Source organism: Argiope bruennichi, chromosome 10, assembly GCF_947563725.1.
Source record: "Argiope bruennichi chromosome 10, qqArgBrue1.1, whole genome shotgun sequence".
In the NCBI taxonomy this organism is placed as follows: domain Eukaryota; kingdom Metazoa; phylum Arthropoda; class Arachnida; order Araneae; family Araneidae; genus Argiope; species Argiope bruennichi.
In genome coordinates this window covers 70,320,256-70,336,476 of record NC_079160.1, presented here as the reverse complement: position 1 = coordinate 70,336,476, position 16,221 = coordinate 70,320,256, and the positions used below count along the sequence as shown (strand labels likewise).

The 16,221-nt window shown below is 32.2% G+C and overlaps 1 protein-coding gene across 1 annotated transcript in view; it reads left to right on the top strand.

The window, feature by feature from the left end:
• The window catches only part of LOC129987577 (uncharacterized), a 160,619-nt gene extending 145,541 nt beyond the window's left edge, over positions 1 to 15,078 (top strand). Inside the window, exons 3-6 of the mRNA XM_056095541.1 lie at positions 8,829 to 9,214; positions 10,546 to 10,813; positions 10,847 to 11,573; positions 14,887 to 15,078. Coding sequence (XP_055951516.1) covers positions 8,829 to 9,214; positions 10,546 to 10,813; positions 10,847 to 11,573; positions 14,887 to 15,066 — 1,561 coding nt within the window. The 3' untranslated portion in view covers positions 15,067 to 15,078. The remainder of the gene's footprint in view (positions 1 to 8,828; positions 9,215 to 10,545; positions 10,814 to 10,846; positions 11,574 to 14,886) is intronic.
• Positions 15,079 to 16,221: the final 1,143 nt, after the last annotated feature.

Here is a 16,221-nt window from a genome sequence, read left to right as displayed (position 1 = left end):
TTTGAAATATTGGCACTATTTTATCATGTTTGGCGAGAATCATGTTAATCTCAAGTCTTACCAAATCTTTGATGACGAATGATTTTTATTTCAAGTTTTTATAAAATTCTATATTTAAATATATTCAGAAAGAAAGTAGATTCAACATTCAAAATTTATAATAAATGAATAATTTCATGAAAAATTCATTGGATAATACGACTACACATAATTTTGGTATTTGTGCATCAAACGCATACTATTGGCGAAATTTGGTTTCTATCGAGCCATTTTACGTGTCATCATTGGCGAGTTTTTGGTAATTAATCGCTGGCATGTGTTTAATACATAAATGCCAAAAGTTTTAATGATGGACATTGGGAATTTTTCATTCAATAGTTATTTTAATCTTTCTTTATCAACCAAAATAATATTATATTTCTGTAAAAATTTATTGTGATAAAAACAAATTCAATCCGACTAATACTTTTATTTTGACAGATATAGACGGGATTTCATAAATTTCCTTTTGGCGATTTTTTTTTTGATTAATAACATTGAAAAGTTTGCCAAAATAATACTTGAAAAGCACCGTGGTAAATTACCAAAAGGTCATCAAAAATGAATTGCTACAATATATCTATCTAGTGGAACGCTTTAAGTCTTTTGAGATCCATTTTTTAGCTTTATGTCCTTTTTATTAATGGCTTCTAGAAAGTAAAAGTTTTTAAGAATTTCTTATTGAGAATGCTGTCACATTCCCTTTTCATCTTTGTTGCTTAAACTACATTTAATAGAATGCCAGTAAAACGTTTAATTTATAATTTTTATACGAAGTAGAAATAAGAAGCACCGTACTATTCTATCAAGCCTCGTTTAATCTTTAGTACTGTTCGTTTCAGTGTTCTGAGATGACCACTTTTCGACGATTCTATTTCATTAAGGGGAGGGACGTGGAAGGATGAACACATTTCCGGAATACTTCGTCATTCTTTGACCTTGATTTTCGATCTATTAGATACTGTTTTGTTCATTTTTTTCACCTGTATGTGAGTATAGTGCCGTTTCTGACCTATTATTTTCATTTAGTCCGCGAGTAGTCCGAGTTTATTTTATTGTTTAATGAAAGCATTTCCTACTTTCATATTTTCTTTTACCCCTATTTTGACGAATTAAACTCATCTTAACGCATGCGCAAAAACGCGGAGGGTTTTAAAATCCTTTGTCAAACAATAGTCCGTAATGATAAATATGTTTACAAGCAAATAGTAACTCAAACTTTGATATTCATATAAATATTGCTATTCCATTAGTAAACTAATTACTGTGCTAAGAAATTCAGTACAAAAAAAAACTCTTAAAAACTATTGCAACTACATATAATCGAACGACTCTGACATCTAAGGAAAAACAATTTAAATTATTCTAAGGTATTAAATTATTGAAATCATTTTATTTCCCTGGAAGTTAAATAACGTTAAAGATAGTTTTTGTGCTAAAACAAGTTTTTAATGATAGTTCAAATTTTTCTTTTAAATATATTTGAAGCAATTGAAAATTTTGTGAAGAATTTTCACCAGAGACACACAAAAGTTTTATTTTAAAAGACAATTTACAAGAGTTGTTCAAATTAAATGGTACGAAGAGACACCGTGGGTATAAATGAAGACTTGATTCAAAGTATACACCATAGGCCTGAGTACAACGATCCCAATGATTAAAAAGACGAAGGATTCCTTGTTACCAGAATTCCTGCGGCCATGACGCGACCCAGTCCTTCATAGCGTTCTTGAGTTCGCCGTCCAAGATTGTCCTACTTGTTGAATTACTCGAGTACAAAAGAACCATTAACTCTGATGTGTACTGTGAGACACTCCGAACGAAGATTACACAGGTCCATCAAGAAGAAAAGACCGGCGCTACTCAAGGAGGGTGTGGTTCTGCTCCATGATAACGCGCGTTCACACATCTCCAGGTTCACACACGCGGAATTGGCCAAGTTCAAGTGGGAGCAGCTCGACCGTCCACAATACAGCCCGAACATGCCACCCTGCGATTTTCATGTGTTAGAAATAACATCTGAAAGGGAAGCGCTTCAACTTAGGACGGCGAACTCAAGGACAGAATCATTTGAATTCTAATGAGCTAAAATTCTCACAGAATGTATGATTTCCTTAATTCTAAAAACTCAAATTAAAAATGAAATCAACACTTTTATGTTAATTCAATGGATAGATGGTATTATTTGTATTGGTGCTTTCTAATATAGGTGCTACAGTAATAAGTTTATTGATGAAGCTTTGAAATTTTCAAAGCTAGTACTTTGCAGATTTTATTAACTGAATATTCAGAAGTTTTATTATATCTGTGGTTTTTGTGGATCGTAGTGACATGAAAGGCATGAATGTTTCTTCTTTGAGGTCAAAGGGCCGTGGTTCTCAGAATTGAATTTACACAAAAACATCCATAAACTTTATGAAAAAAGAATATGTTCTGGTAAATCCATCATCCTCCCAAAAATCTGATCCTCAGAAGCTACTTCATCGCTCTTTTCGTTGTAACGTTGTTCGTCTGATAGTGGCATTTAAAGAATGGAAGAAAAAAAACACTTCATGTGTCATTTGCAATGTCCCATGAAATTGACCTCAAAATAATTCAAGATGAGTCTTCCCCGTGATCTGGGAGTCCCGGGTTCGAGTCCTGGTTCGGGCATGGTTTTTCTTTACTCTTGTTCTATTACTATGTTACTATGTTCTATCTGTGAGGTGTGTGAAAGAGCCCCCTCCCCTTGTTAAAATGGGCTGTGCAAGCGAGTGTGTGAGTATGATCTTCATATGTATTAGAAGTCATACTTTTGCCCTCGAGTGCTTAAGGATCTTTGCACTCAGAAGCTACTTCATCCCTCTTTTCGTTGTAACGTTGTTCGTCTGATAGTGGCATTTAAAGAATGGAAAAAAACACTTCATGTGTCATTTGCAATGTCCCATGAAATTGACCTCAAAATAATTCAAGATGAGTCTTCCCCGTGATCTGGGTGTCCCGGGTTCGAGTCCTGATTCGGGCATGGTTTTTCTTTACTCTATGTTCTATCTGTGAGGTGTGTGAAAGAGCCCCCCCCCCTTGTTAAAATGGGCTGTGCAAGCGAGTGTGTGAGTATGATCTTCATATGTATTAGAAGTCATACTTTTGCCCTCGAGTGCTTAAGGATCTTTGCACTCAGAAGCTACTTCATCCCTCTTTTCGTTGTAACGTTGTTCGTCTGATAGTGGCATTTAAAGAATGGAAAAAAACACTTCATGTGTCATTTGCAATGTCCCATGAAATTGACCTCAAAATAATTCAAGATGAGTCTTCCCCGTGATCTGGGTGTCCCGGGTTCGAGTCCTGGTTCGGGCATGGTTTTTCTTTACTCTATGTTCTATCTGTGAGGTGTGTGAAAGAGCCCCCTCCCCTTGTTAAAATGGGCTGTGCAAGCGAGTGTGTGAGTATGATCTTCATATGTATTAGAAGTCATATTTTTGCCCTCGAGTACTTAAGGATCTTTACACTCAGACGCTACTTCATCCCTCTTTTCGTTGTAACGTTGTTCGTCTGATAGTGGCATTTAAAGAATGGAAAAAAACACTTCATGTGTCATTTGCAATGTCCCATGAAATTGACCTCAAAATAATTCAAGAGGAGTCTTCCCCGTGATCTGGGTGTCCCGGGTTCGAGTCCTGGTTCGGGCAGGGTTTTTCTTTACTCTATGTTCTATCTGTGAGGTGTGTGAAAGAGCCCCCTCCCCTTGTTAAAATCGGCTGTGCAAGCGAGTGTGTGAGTATGATCTTCATATGTATTAGAAGTCATACTTTTGCCCTCGAGTGCTTAAGGATCTTTACACTCAGAAGCTACTTCATTCCTCTTTTCGTTGTAACGTTGTTCGTCTGATAGTGGCATTTAAAGAATGGAAAAAAACACTTCATGTGTCATTTGCAATGTCCCATGAAATTGACCTCAAAATAATTCAAGATGAGTCTTCCCCGTGATCTGGGTGTCCCGGGTTCGAGTCCTGGTTCGGGCATGGTTTTTCTTTACTCTATGTTCTATCTGTGAGGTGTGTGAAAGAGCCCCCTACCCTTGTTAAAATGGGCTGTGCAAGCGAGTGTGTGAGTATGATCTTCATATGTATTAGAAGTCATATTTTTGCCCTCGAGTACTTAAGGATCTTTACACTCAGAAGCTACTTCATCCCTCTTTTCGTTGTAACGTTGTTCGTCTTATAGTGGCATTTAAAGAATGGAAAAAACACTTCATGTGTCATTTGCAATGTCCCATGAAATTGACCTCAAAATAATTCAAGAGGAGTCTTCCCCGTGATCTGGGTGTCCCGGGTTCGAGTCTTGGTTCGGGCATGGTTTTTCTTTACTCTATGTTCTATCTGTGAGGTGTGTGAAAGAGCCCCCTCCCCTTGTTAAAATCGGCTGTGCAAGCGAGTGTGTGAGTATGATCTTCATATGTATTAGAAGTCATACTTTTGCCCTCGAGTGCTTAAGGATCTTTACACTCAGAAGCTACTTCATTCCTCTTTTCGTTGTAACGTTGTTCGTCTGATAGTGGCATTTAAAGAATGGAAAAAAACACTTCATGTGTCATTTGCAATGTCCCATGAAATTGACCTCAAAATAATTCAAGAGGAGTCTTCCCCGTGATCTGGGTGTCCCGGGTTCGAGTCCTGGTTCGGGCATGGTTTTTCTTTACTCTATGTTCTATCTGTGAGGTGTGTGAAAGAGCCCCCTCCCCTTGTTAAAATCGGCTGTGCAAGCGAGTGTGTGAGTATAATCTTCATATGTATTAGAAGTCATACTTTTGCCCTCGAGTGCTTAAGGATCTTTACACTCAGAAGCTACTTCATTCCTCTTTTCGTTGTAACGTTGTTCGTCTGATAGTGGCATTTAAAGAATGGAAAAAAACACTTCATGTGTCATTTGCAATGTCCCATGAAATTGACCTCAAAATAATTCAAGATCAGTCTTCCCCGTGATCTGGGTGTCCCGGGTTCGAGTCCTGGTACGGGCATGGTTTTTCTTTACTCTATGTTCTATCTGTGAGGTGTGTGAAGGAGCCCCCTCCCCTTGTTAAAATGGGCTGTGCAAGCGAGTGTGTGAGTATGATCTTCATATGTATTAGAAGTCATACTTTTGCCCTCGAGTGCTTAAGGGTCTTTACCCTCAGAAGCTACTTCATCCCTCTTTTCATTTTAACGCAGGACACGACAGCATCATCATCATAATATATGTATGTGTGTATAATATTCAGTCCGAATTTTACTTTTGTTTTATTTCCCTAAAAATTTACCTCGAAGTTATGACAAATCGCCTCGTTTTAAACATTCCTAACATATTTTTCGAATTATGTCTGTTTATGGATTCAACATAACGGTATCTGAAAAACGTAAAGAGCTCTAGAGATGAAATTTCACATACAGTTCTTAACACTAAATTTGTAGATTATTATCAACTCAGGGATAAAATTCTGAAAGTCTGTCTTCCCGTATCCATGTGAATGTGATAGGTGAAAACACCAAGAGTTACATAAATGAAATCCTCCTTACAGATTTATCATGATGATAAAAATATTTCCAGAATTGTAAAATTAAATTTTGATCTAATATGTCGAAGGACAGATAATTTATTTACCAGTATATTTTTTTTTCTGTATAAGAATACTTTAACTCAACAACACAACAATAACAACTTAGATAAATAAAATTAGATTTACCGTTTTCTATTCGAAATTGTAGATCTAATGTGATTTTTAATCCATCGTTGAAAAGGAAAGTACCAAAAAATGTGTAATTTTTATACATTTTTCTGAAATGCCAAACATACCATGCTGTCCCACTATGCATTCAAGGAATCCAGAGCAAGATATTGCCATTCGAAAACAGAAGATATACTGTCAAAAAATACAGTTAAGTCGAGGAGAGAATAGTCCAACTGGTGTTCTCTACAAATCGCATTATTTTAACTTCGGTTACTTGGTAATTACTGATTTTTAAAATTCTTTCAGATTTCTGAGTCACCATTTATAATGACTCATAATGCAATACTTTTTTTACCATCTATAATTATATAACCGGCAATGTTACGTCTTTACACGTGGATAATAAAGTCAGCCACTATAAATCTAGAAAATCCAAAACATCTAAATATTTCAGATGTACAGGATGCACCATCAATACAAAAGATCAAATAGAAGAGCCCATTAGTTACTTGGATGATGCAACAGCATAATTTCAAGCCTCCTTGACAAGGAGACAAAATCCAATCATTGTCATACTTCCAATCTTGTTAATTCTGATAGAAGGATTCCGCTATTTGTCCCACAAAGTGCACTTGAGGGAATGTTCTTTCCATTTTGCTACTTCGCCAAATCATCTCTTCATTAGATCACTCATTCGTGCCGGATTACTTCATTGCTTTCGAAAGAACTGACTTCAGTCATCGAAAAAATTATTTGCGAAATGTATAGTCATGGGTTTCATTTCTTTTGTTACATTGTTACGCATTTCAGTTTGTAAAATCTGTAATTTTTTAATTCGAAAATTCTTTGGATATTAATATAATTTCTATGGTTATATATTTGATTATTCAAATATTTTTCTTTACAATATTCTCAATTATATATAGTTTACGCTTTAAAAATATATGGAATATATTGAATTATTTTGCGTTCGTTCTTCATAGAAAAAGGATGTGCTTTGTTCCACTTTTGATATCTTTGTTTTGGACAAATTTGTTTTTAATTATTTATGATGTTATGTTTATAACTTGGCAAATATAAAATTTAGGTTAGAAATTATTTTTTTTTATACAATTATGAAACTTTATAAAAAACGAGCAATTTATACTTATTTTTTTTTAAATTTTCATTTTATAAAACTGATTACAGAAATATAATTTTGAAAAACTCAAAAGTCATAATTAATATTGAAAAAGTAGTTAATTAGCTCCTAGGATTAAAAGGCACAATATTTATGCCCTTTTCTCAAAATAGTTTAAAAAATTCCTTTATACATAGATAGAATTATTTTTTATTTCAACTCTTGGAAAATTTATTCTAGAGCATTTGCAAATATTATATTTCTGTTAAAACGTTATTTTTGCAGAATAGTAACTTTGAAGGGGCTATTTATAATGAAATGCAAAATACGATTTTCATGTTATAGAATTATATCGCATTTTATATTTTTTAAATTTTAATTTATGATATATTAAAATAAAAATGTGCTTACACTAATTATTGAGCTTGTTCTTACATATTATGCTAATTTTTGAGTGCTTTCACCCAGGATTTATTTTTAATGATCGTACCGATGTATAGTTGTGAACTTGAAGATCATTGTATCACAACATATATTTCATTTGCTATTAGAGAAAAAAATTATTTCTCTCTGTCTTAATTTTTTTTCATTTCATATAATATTTATTTACAAAAGCAATCCTCTTTATTTATTGATTAAATTCTGAACACTATCGTTGAGATGGATTGTCTCAATCTTTGAATACAACAGATCAGAAAATGAAATGTAATTTATATTATTTATAGATGACATATTTTGGTACAAAAAATACCTCTTCAATAAATATTTCTCGCGTAGAAAGTATAGAAAAAGGAAATACTGAAATTTATAAAAGAAACTGATCTCAATGTTTTTATAAAATTTTACGTTTCATTTAGAACTTATTGAATCCTAAAACTCTTTTTCAAATCATGTTTTACTACGAATACCATGAATCTAAAATGGGAATAACTGTATGAAAGAAATAAGGCTCATGATCTGTATGTGAAAATTGTAGATTTTGGTCAAATTTTACATTATATGCATCAAAGCTAAGTATCTTTGTCGATCCACCTATGTATATAAAGATCATGATAACATAGAAATTTCTATTTTTAGATTTATGAAATTTTAAAGTATTGTTTTATGTTCGAAATTGTATATTGGCTTCAAATTTTGGTTAAAAACTTTCAATTGTTTGTCTATCTTTCTATGAGTATATTTGTGGACGCGGTATTTAAAAAAAAGCAATAAATTAGAATTATGAATTTTTGTATGGATTTCTATATCTAAATTGAATAACTATATCTATAATCCCGATATAATAAAGCGAAATTACCAAAAATAAAAGTTCTTCGATTCCCTTTACTCAAACATGAAGCTAATAATAAATTGTGTCATACTGTGGAAGTAATTATGTAAAAAAGTCTGCAGGTTAAAACTTTTTATTTTTTTAACTAAACAGTAATCAATAAATTCGTAATACACCATTTACCCCACATTATTTAAGTACCGGCATAAATTAACCTATTTATACCTAAAGTCAAATTTCGAGTGTTTTGTCCTGGGTGCCAAGAAACGAGATATCTTATTACAGTGTAACGTAAAGTTGTGATATCTCGTTGCTGACATTATTGGAACTTACACCTTGACAGTCTCGAAGTTAGTTGTGAAAGGTTAAGAGGTAACCATCGCAGTAAATAATACAGGAACTCCGGGTTGAGTTTTAATTTCCAACAGCGGTCAAGACTTAATTCATTAGGCAGGTAATATATACGCCATCTTGATGAATTTTTCCCTAAAACTATTAGTATAATTCTGGAGAATTTAGAATCTGCGTACTGTCGTTTTCATGGTGTTTTCTTCAAGCGAGATATTTTTTTAAATTATGACTCAAAGAATTGTGAAAATTAAATTTTAAAACCATTTGCAAATAAATGCAGTTTTGATTCCACACTTGTATTTCAGACGTCTGTAGATCTATTTATGTATTGATATCCTATATGGATTTTCCTGTTATAACTTTCAGTACTACTGAAGTTGGAGATTCAGAGACCAACATCACAGAAGAAATAACAACTGATGACACTAGAACTGGTTCAGCGGCTGACACATTTGACACTACAACTTATGACACCGAAACTGGTTCAACAGTTGATACGTTTGGAACGACAACCGGTTCTGAGTATGCAACAACAGATGACAGTTCAAAATCTGAATACTCAAAGGAAGACAGTGAAGTGTCTCAAGATAGGGAATCTTTTGATTCAGAATGGAATGAACTAAACTTTCTTCTTCCCCAAGATATCTGCAATCTTGATTCTCGCCGAATAAGAGCTGAAGATCCACATTGGGCTCTATCACCTGTTCCAGAACTTGCCACCCTCATCATCAGGGCAACCAAATTTATTCAAGGTCAGTATAATAAATATTGTCAGATGCTCTAATTTGAAAACAAGTACATTAAAACTTACAGCTACTTTGTATAATGTGAGGATATTGCTGATTCTGATTAGTATTTGGGCACTGCTATAATTTTATAGTATCAGTATATTGATTTAACTAGTGTCAAGATGTTGTTTGAAAAATGACAAGAAATTGCTATAATTTGATTATAATTAGGATACTGGTACGAATAGTGTAGTGTCAGGATATTGCTATGATTTGAGTATTGTTAGGCATTACTATACTGATATTTGAATAACATCTGGATATTGTTATAATTCGTATTGTATCAGGATATTGATATAAATAATTTGCATAGCTCCAGAATATTGCTATAAATAAATTGAATAATGCCAAGATATTGCTGTGATTTATATAGTGTCCGGATATTGCTATGATTGTATAGTGTTAGTGTCAGATATAATGCATATTTATGAAAGAAAGAGTATAGGTTTCTTCATGTGATAGTGCATACCCCTATGTTCCTATCAATTTATAATGCTTACAACCAACAAAAATTTGGTAGACAAATAATTGTAATGATGACATAATTCACTTCGATATCCACATTTCTGATATTATTTTTTAAAATATGTGTTCTTAATTACAGCCATGATAATGCACATCAAAAATATATTTAATAATAGCGCATTTTATGAATACAATACCTAAATCAATGAAAAATATTGTAAAATATAGCCTTTTTTTAACTAGTAATATTTTTTAATTAGAGATTAATTGTACGAAACTAAAATTGTTATCACTAAGAAAAACAAAGTGCTTAATCGTTAAAGTTTTGCAAAAATTTTATTTTCTTGCAATAATTTGTTATGAAGTTACTGTGGGGAAATAATAACATTTCATAATAAATTTTTAATTGAATGTCAACCTCTTTAACATCTTACTAAATAAGCACTTAATATCTATACTAAAAAGTAATTGCCTAAGAAATTATGGTACGAAGTAGTAATAGTAATTAATAACCTAAGTTAATAATAGTAATTACCTAAGTAATATTATGTACATATGTAATCATATAGTAGTGTTTTGAAGGATTTTTAAATCATGATGTCACAATTTACAGATATTATCCAGCCTATAATATTGTGTCAAAAAATAGCATTTAATGTGACAGATAGTAACGCTTAATAGAAGTCATATAATCGCGCCTAACCAAAAATTAGTACTGACTAATGGTTAAAAAAAGGACTTTCAACTTAATAACTAATTAAAAGTTAACAAGTTCAAATGCTCAGAGAAGAAAAAGGAATTCAATTTATTTTTATTGCTTCATTTTTAAGGTCCTGGTCTTCCACTTTTGAAGGAGAACGCTGAAACTGAACAATGGAAACAAATTTTGGAAGTTTTGCCTCTAACCCTACCTTTCCCATACACACTGTCAGTTATTGAAGATGGAGTCTACTGGATGAGGCAATGCCTCGAACGTTGGCCTGCCAGCGAAGTTTGGAAGTTTGGCGATAGTTGGAAAATGATGCTAGTTGAGAGAATAGTTCAGGATGAAATCGAGAACTTCAAGCCTGAAGAATCTGAAATCAAAGAATTAGAAAAGTTCCTACATACATTCAAAAATTATGATTTCAGGCTGCAGATTCAGAAGTTAGTTAGAATTGAAAAGAAACCTTTTGTTGTCGACTTAGAATTGGAAGATTTCGACGATTTTCTGGATGAATTCATTAACGAGCCAGAAGTGCACACGTCATTTCTTAACCTGGAAACTGTTCTTAGTTGTCTAATCAATCTTAAAGAATTTAGTTTCATTTTGGCGCCGAGTTCCTTGGATCCTGAAACGCATCAACTTTCAGTTACAGATTTCAACTCCCTTTTTAGAGGTGTGAAAAAGCTTGGGAAACTAGAAAAGTTCAGGTGCTCCAATGGAGTAACTACGAATTTGCAGTTGAATATTTTGGCAAGACATTTCGTTCAACATAGACGCCTGACAGAATTGAACATGTCCTTCAACTTCATTGATGATGACTATTGTGATGTTTTTGGCCAACTTTTGATATCTCCATGTCCTCTAAAAGTTCTCGTCTTGAAGTACAACAGAATATCTGATCGCGGTGCAATTACAATTGCCACTGCATTAACCGTAAATAAGAAATTACGAAAACTTGACATATCTTTAAACTGGATTGGGAATAAGGGTGGATCTTTTCTTGCTAAAGTCATTTCGTCAAATCTGCATCTAGAAGATTTAGACATATCAAACAATAAGTTAGGTCATCAAGCTGGTTTATCGTTTGCCGAAGTATTAAAAATTTCAAAACAGCTTCGAAGTTTGAATTTGTCTGATAATAATATTGGCGAAGTAAGATATTTTTATAACTTCTTGAAGAATAATTTATTAGATTTTTTAAATAAAAATTATTATAATTTTCTTTAAAAAATAGAATAAACCTATTAGAAATTATAAAATAAGAATAAATGATATCAGTGATTTAGTTTTCAGTTAAAAATTCATCAGAGCATATTTCAAGCACATCAGTATATTTTTTTAAAATTCAGGATAACTACTAAAGGATTTGTGACCTTACCACCAAGATGGCCTGGTGGTAAGGTCTCGATTTCGGGACCGAAGTATTCAAGATCCGAGAAGCGATTCACCAAAGAACTGCCACTTAAGTAGGGTTAATGTGTTTTGAATCCGTTGTGGCCAGATGTCGTCACGCTGGTGTGGCGTGGTAATTCATAGAGAAAGATACCAAATTATGGCGTTCTCTTTATCTGACCGTGGCTTAAAATTACAAGGTGTGCTCCAAAGTGTTACTTTAAAACGGATATTAATGTAACTAAAATTAAGCTGTATATCTGAAAGATCGTAAAAAAATAACTTTCACAAATACATTTAAAAATAATATTTAATTCGTAGACTTAATTTATGTTTTTTATATGCGGTGTGGAGAACAATGATGGGTGAAACTACTACCGCCATCTTCCTCGAGTTTCAGTAACTAATCTTTCACTGGAGTAGAAAATTTCAATGAGTTTTACATGTTATTAAGCATTATATGTAGCCATTTTAATTTCCAAGAAATAATCTGTATCTACCAAAAAAAAACAATGAAAAAACGATAATAATTGAATAAATCAAGACTTTTTTCAGACGCTTCATTTTTTCAGTGGTAACCTAATAGTCATATACCCATTTTTAATACCTTTCTATTTTCTCTTTGCCTATTTTCTATACCATTTTATATTTTCATGAAATAAAATCATTAGTCATTTCTTGTTTGCACGGTATTAGTTTTCGCCAAATTAAAATGATACGCCAAGCTAAATTATTGTCGCGTATGATTAGTAGTCAATATAATGGCATCTGACTTTGATACATTAGAAGTTTTTCAAATCAAGCAGAGCGATCATTGCCAAGCTGTTGTTGATAGTTGTCAGCAATACTTTGTCGTCACTTATTGGTGGCACCATAGTATTATAATAGAAAGTAGCCAAACGTAGTAGCTAAATATTGGCGTACGACCTTGGAACGTCAATACCGGTACCGGAAAATATCAACTTTTCTGTTTCATGTAATTCTTGAGCGTAGATTTAGAACAAACAAGCTCCATCCCTTATTTTCTTTTACATATTTTAATCAGAAAATATGTATACGTGTAGATCAACTATTAATGCAATCATGATATTTTCACTTAACATGTTTTATTTATTCATTTCTTAACCAGTTAACTATTTCGACCTCTTCGGAAAATGCGTATCTAAATTGTGCCCTTGTTTAACTTATTAGTTTAAGTAAGTAATACGTAAGATAAATCAGAGGTAGGGATTGCAATATCGGAATAAAATTTCAATACCGGTATTCGGTATTTTTTAGATCTTAATACCGGGATACCGGTTTTAATACCGGTGTTAGAAATTTTAGAAACATAAAGAAAACACAGGTGTTTCTTTGTTTTATTTGCCAGTTTTATTAGAGTGTAAATATCACAAAAAAAATTGTAACTTATAAATTATAACAGTATATAAAGAATCACAAAAAAGTAAATTAACATCTTATTTATTTAAATCACAAAAAAAAATGTAAACATCACTACTATTACAAATTTTTGAAATGTGTTTTTAAAATACATAATGCATTAATTGTACTGTCACTAAACCTGGAACGTAATTTTGTGTAAAAATTACCATCTGTCGAAAACGCTCTTTCGGCATCTACTCTAATTGGTGGTACTGTTAGCAATGCGCGATATATTTTTTTCAAGTATTTACCTCTAAATCTCTCATCTTCAAATAAATCGATTTCTCGCCGGATGGTTTTGGATATAGCTGATTTCCGTATTGTATTTTGGTTCGTTGACATTTTTTTTTTATTTATCGCTAATAGTAATTTTTGTTCAAGAGACAATTCCTTTTCACTATCGACATTAGTGTCATAATAATCTTCGATAACTAAACCGAATTCTTCTGAATGTGGATAGGATTGTGAGTAAAAAATTTTAAGAAAATTAACTATAAACTTAATCAGATTTGAATTGGCTATTTTTTTTTTCTTATTTCCCATTTTCATTTTTAAAATCATTATAATTATGTAAATACCATAAAACATTTTCTATTTCGGTATGCGTTTCTTCGGTGCGATTTTTCAATGTAATATATAATTCTTCAGATAGTGATGTGTGCTGTTCTTTCAGTGACTGCAACATGAAATTTATTGTTGCATTAGCTGTTAATAAATTAGAATCTCTACGACATGATACCTCAATAGTCAGTTTTATTGGAAGTAGAGCTGATACAGTTTTGGATATTAAGTGGAATTCACTATCTGAAAAATTAATTTACAGGTTTAAGTCGATTATTGGTTGGATTAGATTTCTCAGTTTCAAAAATCGTTCCATCATTAGGAGTAAACTATTCCAACGTGTTTTAGAATCTAATATTAATATATATTCTGCTTTATTTTCAGTTAGTATATATTTTAGTAATATGTTGAATTCCTTGAGCATAACACAATTGCTGATTTGCACCAATCAACTTTCCAACTTTTTTCATAATTGTTGCTCCATCAGTCGTTATGGATACAATATCTTCTTTCAGGGATAATTCATGTTTCGCTAATTCAGATTCAAGCAATTAAGTAAGCCATTAATTAGCTAATTAATTTCGCCCGTTGGGGAGACCTAAAAACAAAAATGTATACTATTTTGCTATGTTGGCGATCCCTGAACATATAGTGGAGACAATTAAAAAAATTTCTTGTAAATACCGAAAAATCGGTATTTAAACTTGTGAATACAGGTATTACAAAGTTGTACAAATGGCTCAAAATACCGGTATTCGGTATCCCGGTATTGCATTCCCTAGTCAGGTGTAATAAATAGTGACAAACAGCAAATTGTCACTAATTATTGCTCCTGACGATTAAACTAGACATAAAGCAAAATGTTGTATTTTTTCTATGACGAGTATACTTGTCAAAAATAGATTACTGGTTAAATGTAGATTGAGAATTTGTAGCTTTATTTTCTCTTGAAATAGAAATCAAAACTCATACTTTGGAGATGGTTCCCGATTACATAACTGTTTTTCTTTATAAATCATATATAAAAAAATTTTAAATACTAAAAAAAATTTACATATTAAAATATTTTATAATCTGTATTTTATTTCAGGATGCTGGCAGCGAACTGTTAAAGGCCATGGAGGAAAACTCTACAATCTTGGATTTGGGAATCAAATTTTGTAATATTTCTCTACCGGATGAAGATGCCATTTACAGAGCCATAATTCGGAATCGCGCCTCTACGTACGCAGCAGATGAGGACGACTCTTTAAAACGCTTGAAGTTTTAAATTATTCTTACTATATTAACCAACAGTGGATTTTTTTATGTAAACATTGTTTTTGCAAAGAATTGAGTTGTGCATATTAATAAAGTACTTTTCTCAGGAGCATTTATGTGTTTCTAATAAAATTTAATGCACATACTCAATATTCTTCATATTCCCATAATGTGCATTTATGTTTTTTTTAATCGGTGGGATTATATAGAAATCTCATGACTAAGATAATATTTTTATTATTATTGTATTTTAAGACATTCAAATAATATGATATGGCATGCCAGGCCATAATAAATGAATTACGTAACAAGAATTTTCTGGAAGGCAACAGTAAAAAAAATAGTTTAGATTTATTTCTCTCTATCTGACCACAATGAAGTACATCTTCGTATAGATATTAAATAAAATCATGGCAGGTACGACTCAAACAAAGAGGTTAAATAGGTTAATCTAAATAATTTCAAGTGCATATGACATGCTAAGTCAATGGTGATAAAATATTCTGTAGGAATTTTCTAGAAGGTAACATTGCAGAAATTAATTTAAATTTCTTTCTCAATGACCACAGTAAAATCTATGAGATCCATCAAATAGTTTTTCTGTAGACCCTAAATAAAGTCATGGCAAGCTCAACACAAATTAAGACGTTAATTCAGATAATTTCGGGTGGATATGACTTGCCTAGCGAATGGTGAAAAAGAATTCTTCAGAAATATTTATGAAAGTAAACTATGAGATCCATCATCAAATAGTTTTCCTATAGATTCTGAATAAAGTCATGACAGGTTCAACTCAAACTAAGATGTTAATTCGGATAATTTCAGGTGGATATGACATTCCAAGCCAATGGTAAAAAAGAATCCTGCAGAAATATTCTAGAAAGTAATATTGCAGAAATTAATTTAAAATTCTGTCATTCACTCTGACACAGTAAAATCTATGAGATCCATCATCAAATAGTTTTCCTGTAGATCCTAAATAAGTCATCGCAGGCTCAACTCAAATTAAGATGTTAATTCAGATAATTTCAGGTGTATATGACATGCTAGGCCAATGGTGAAAAAGAATTCTTCAGAAATATTCTAAAAGGTAACATTGCAGAAATTTAGATTTTTTTTCTTTCTCTATGACCACAGTAAAATCTATGAGAACCATCATCAAATA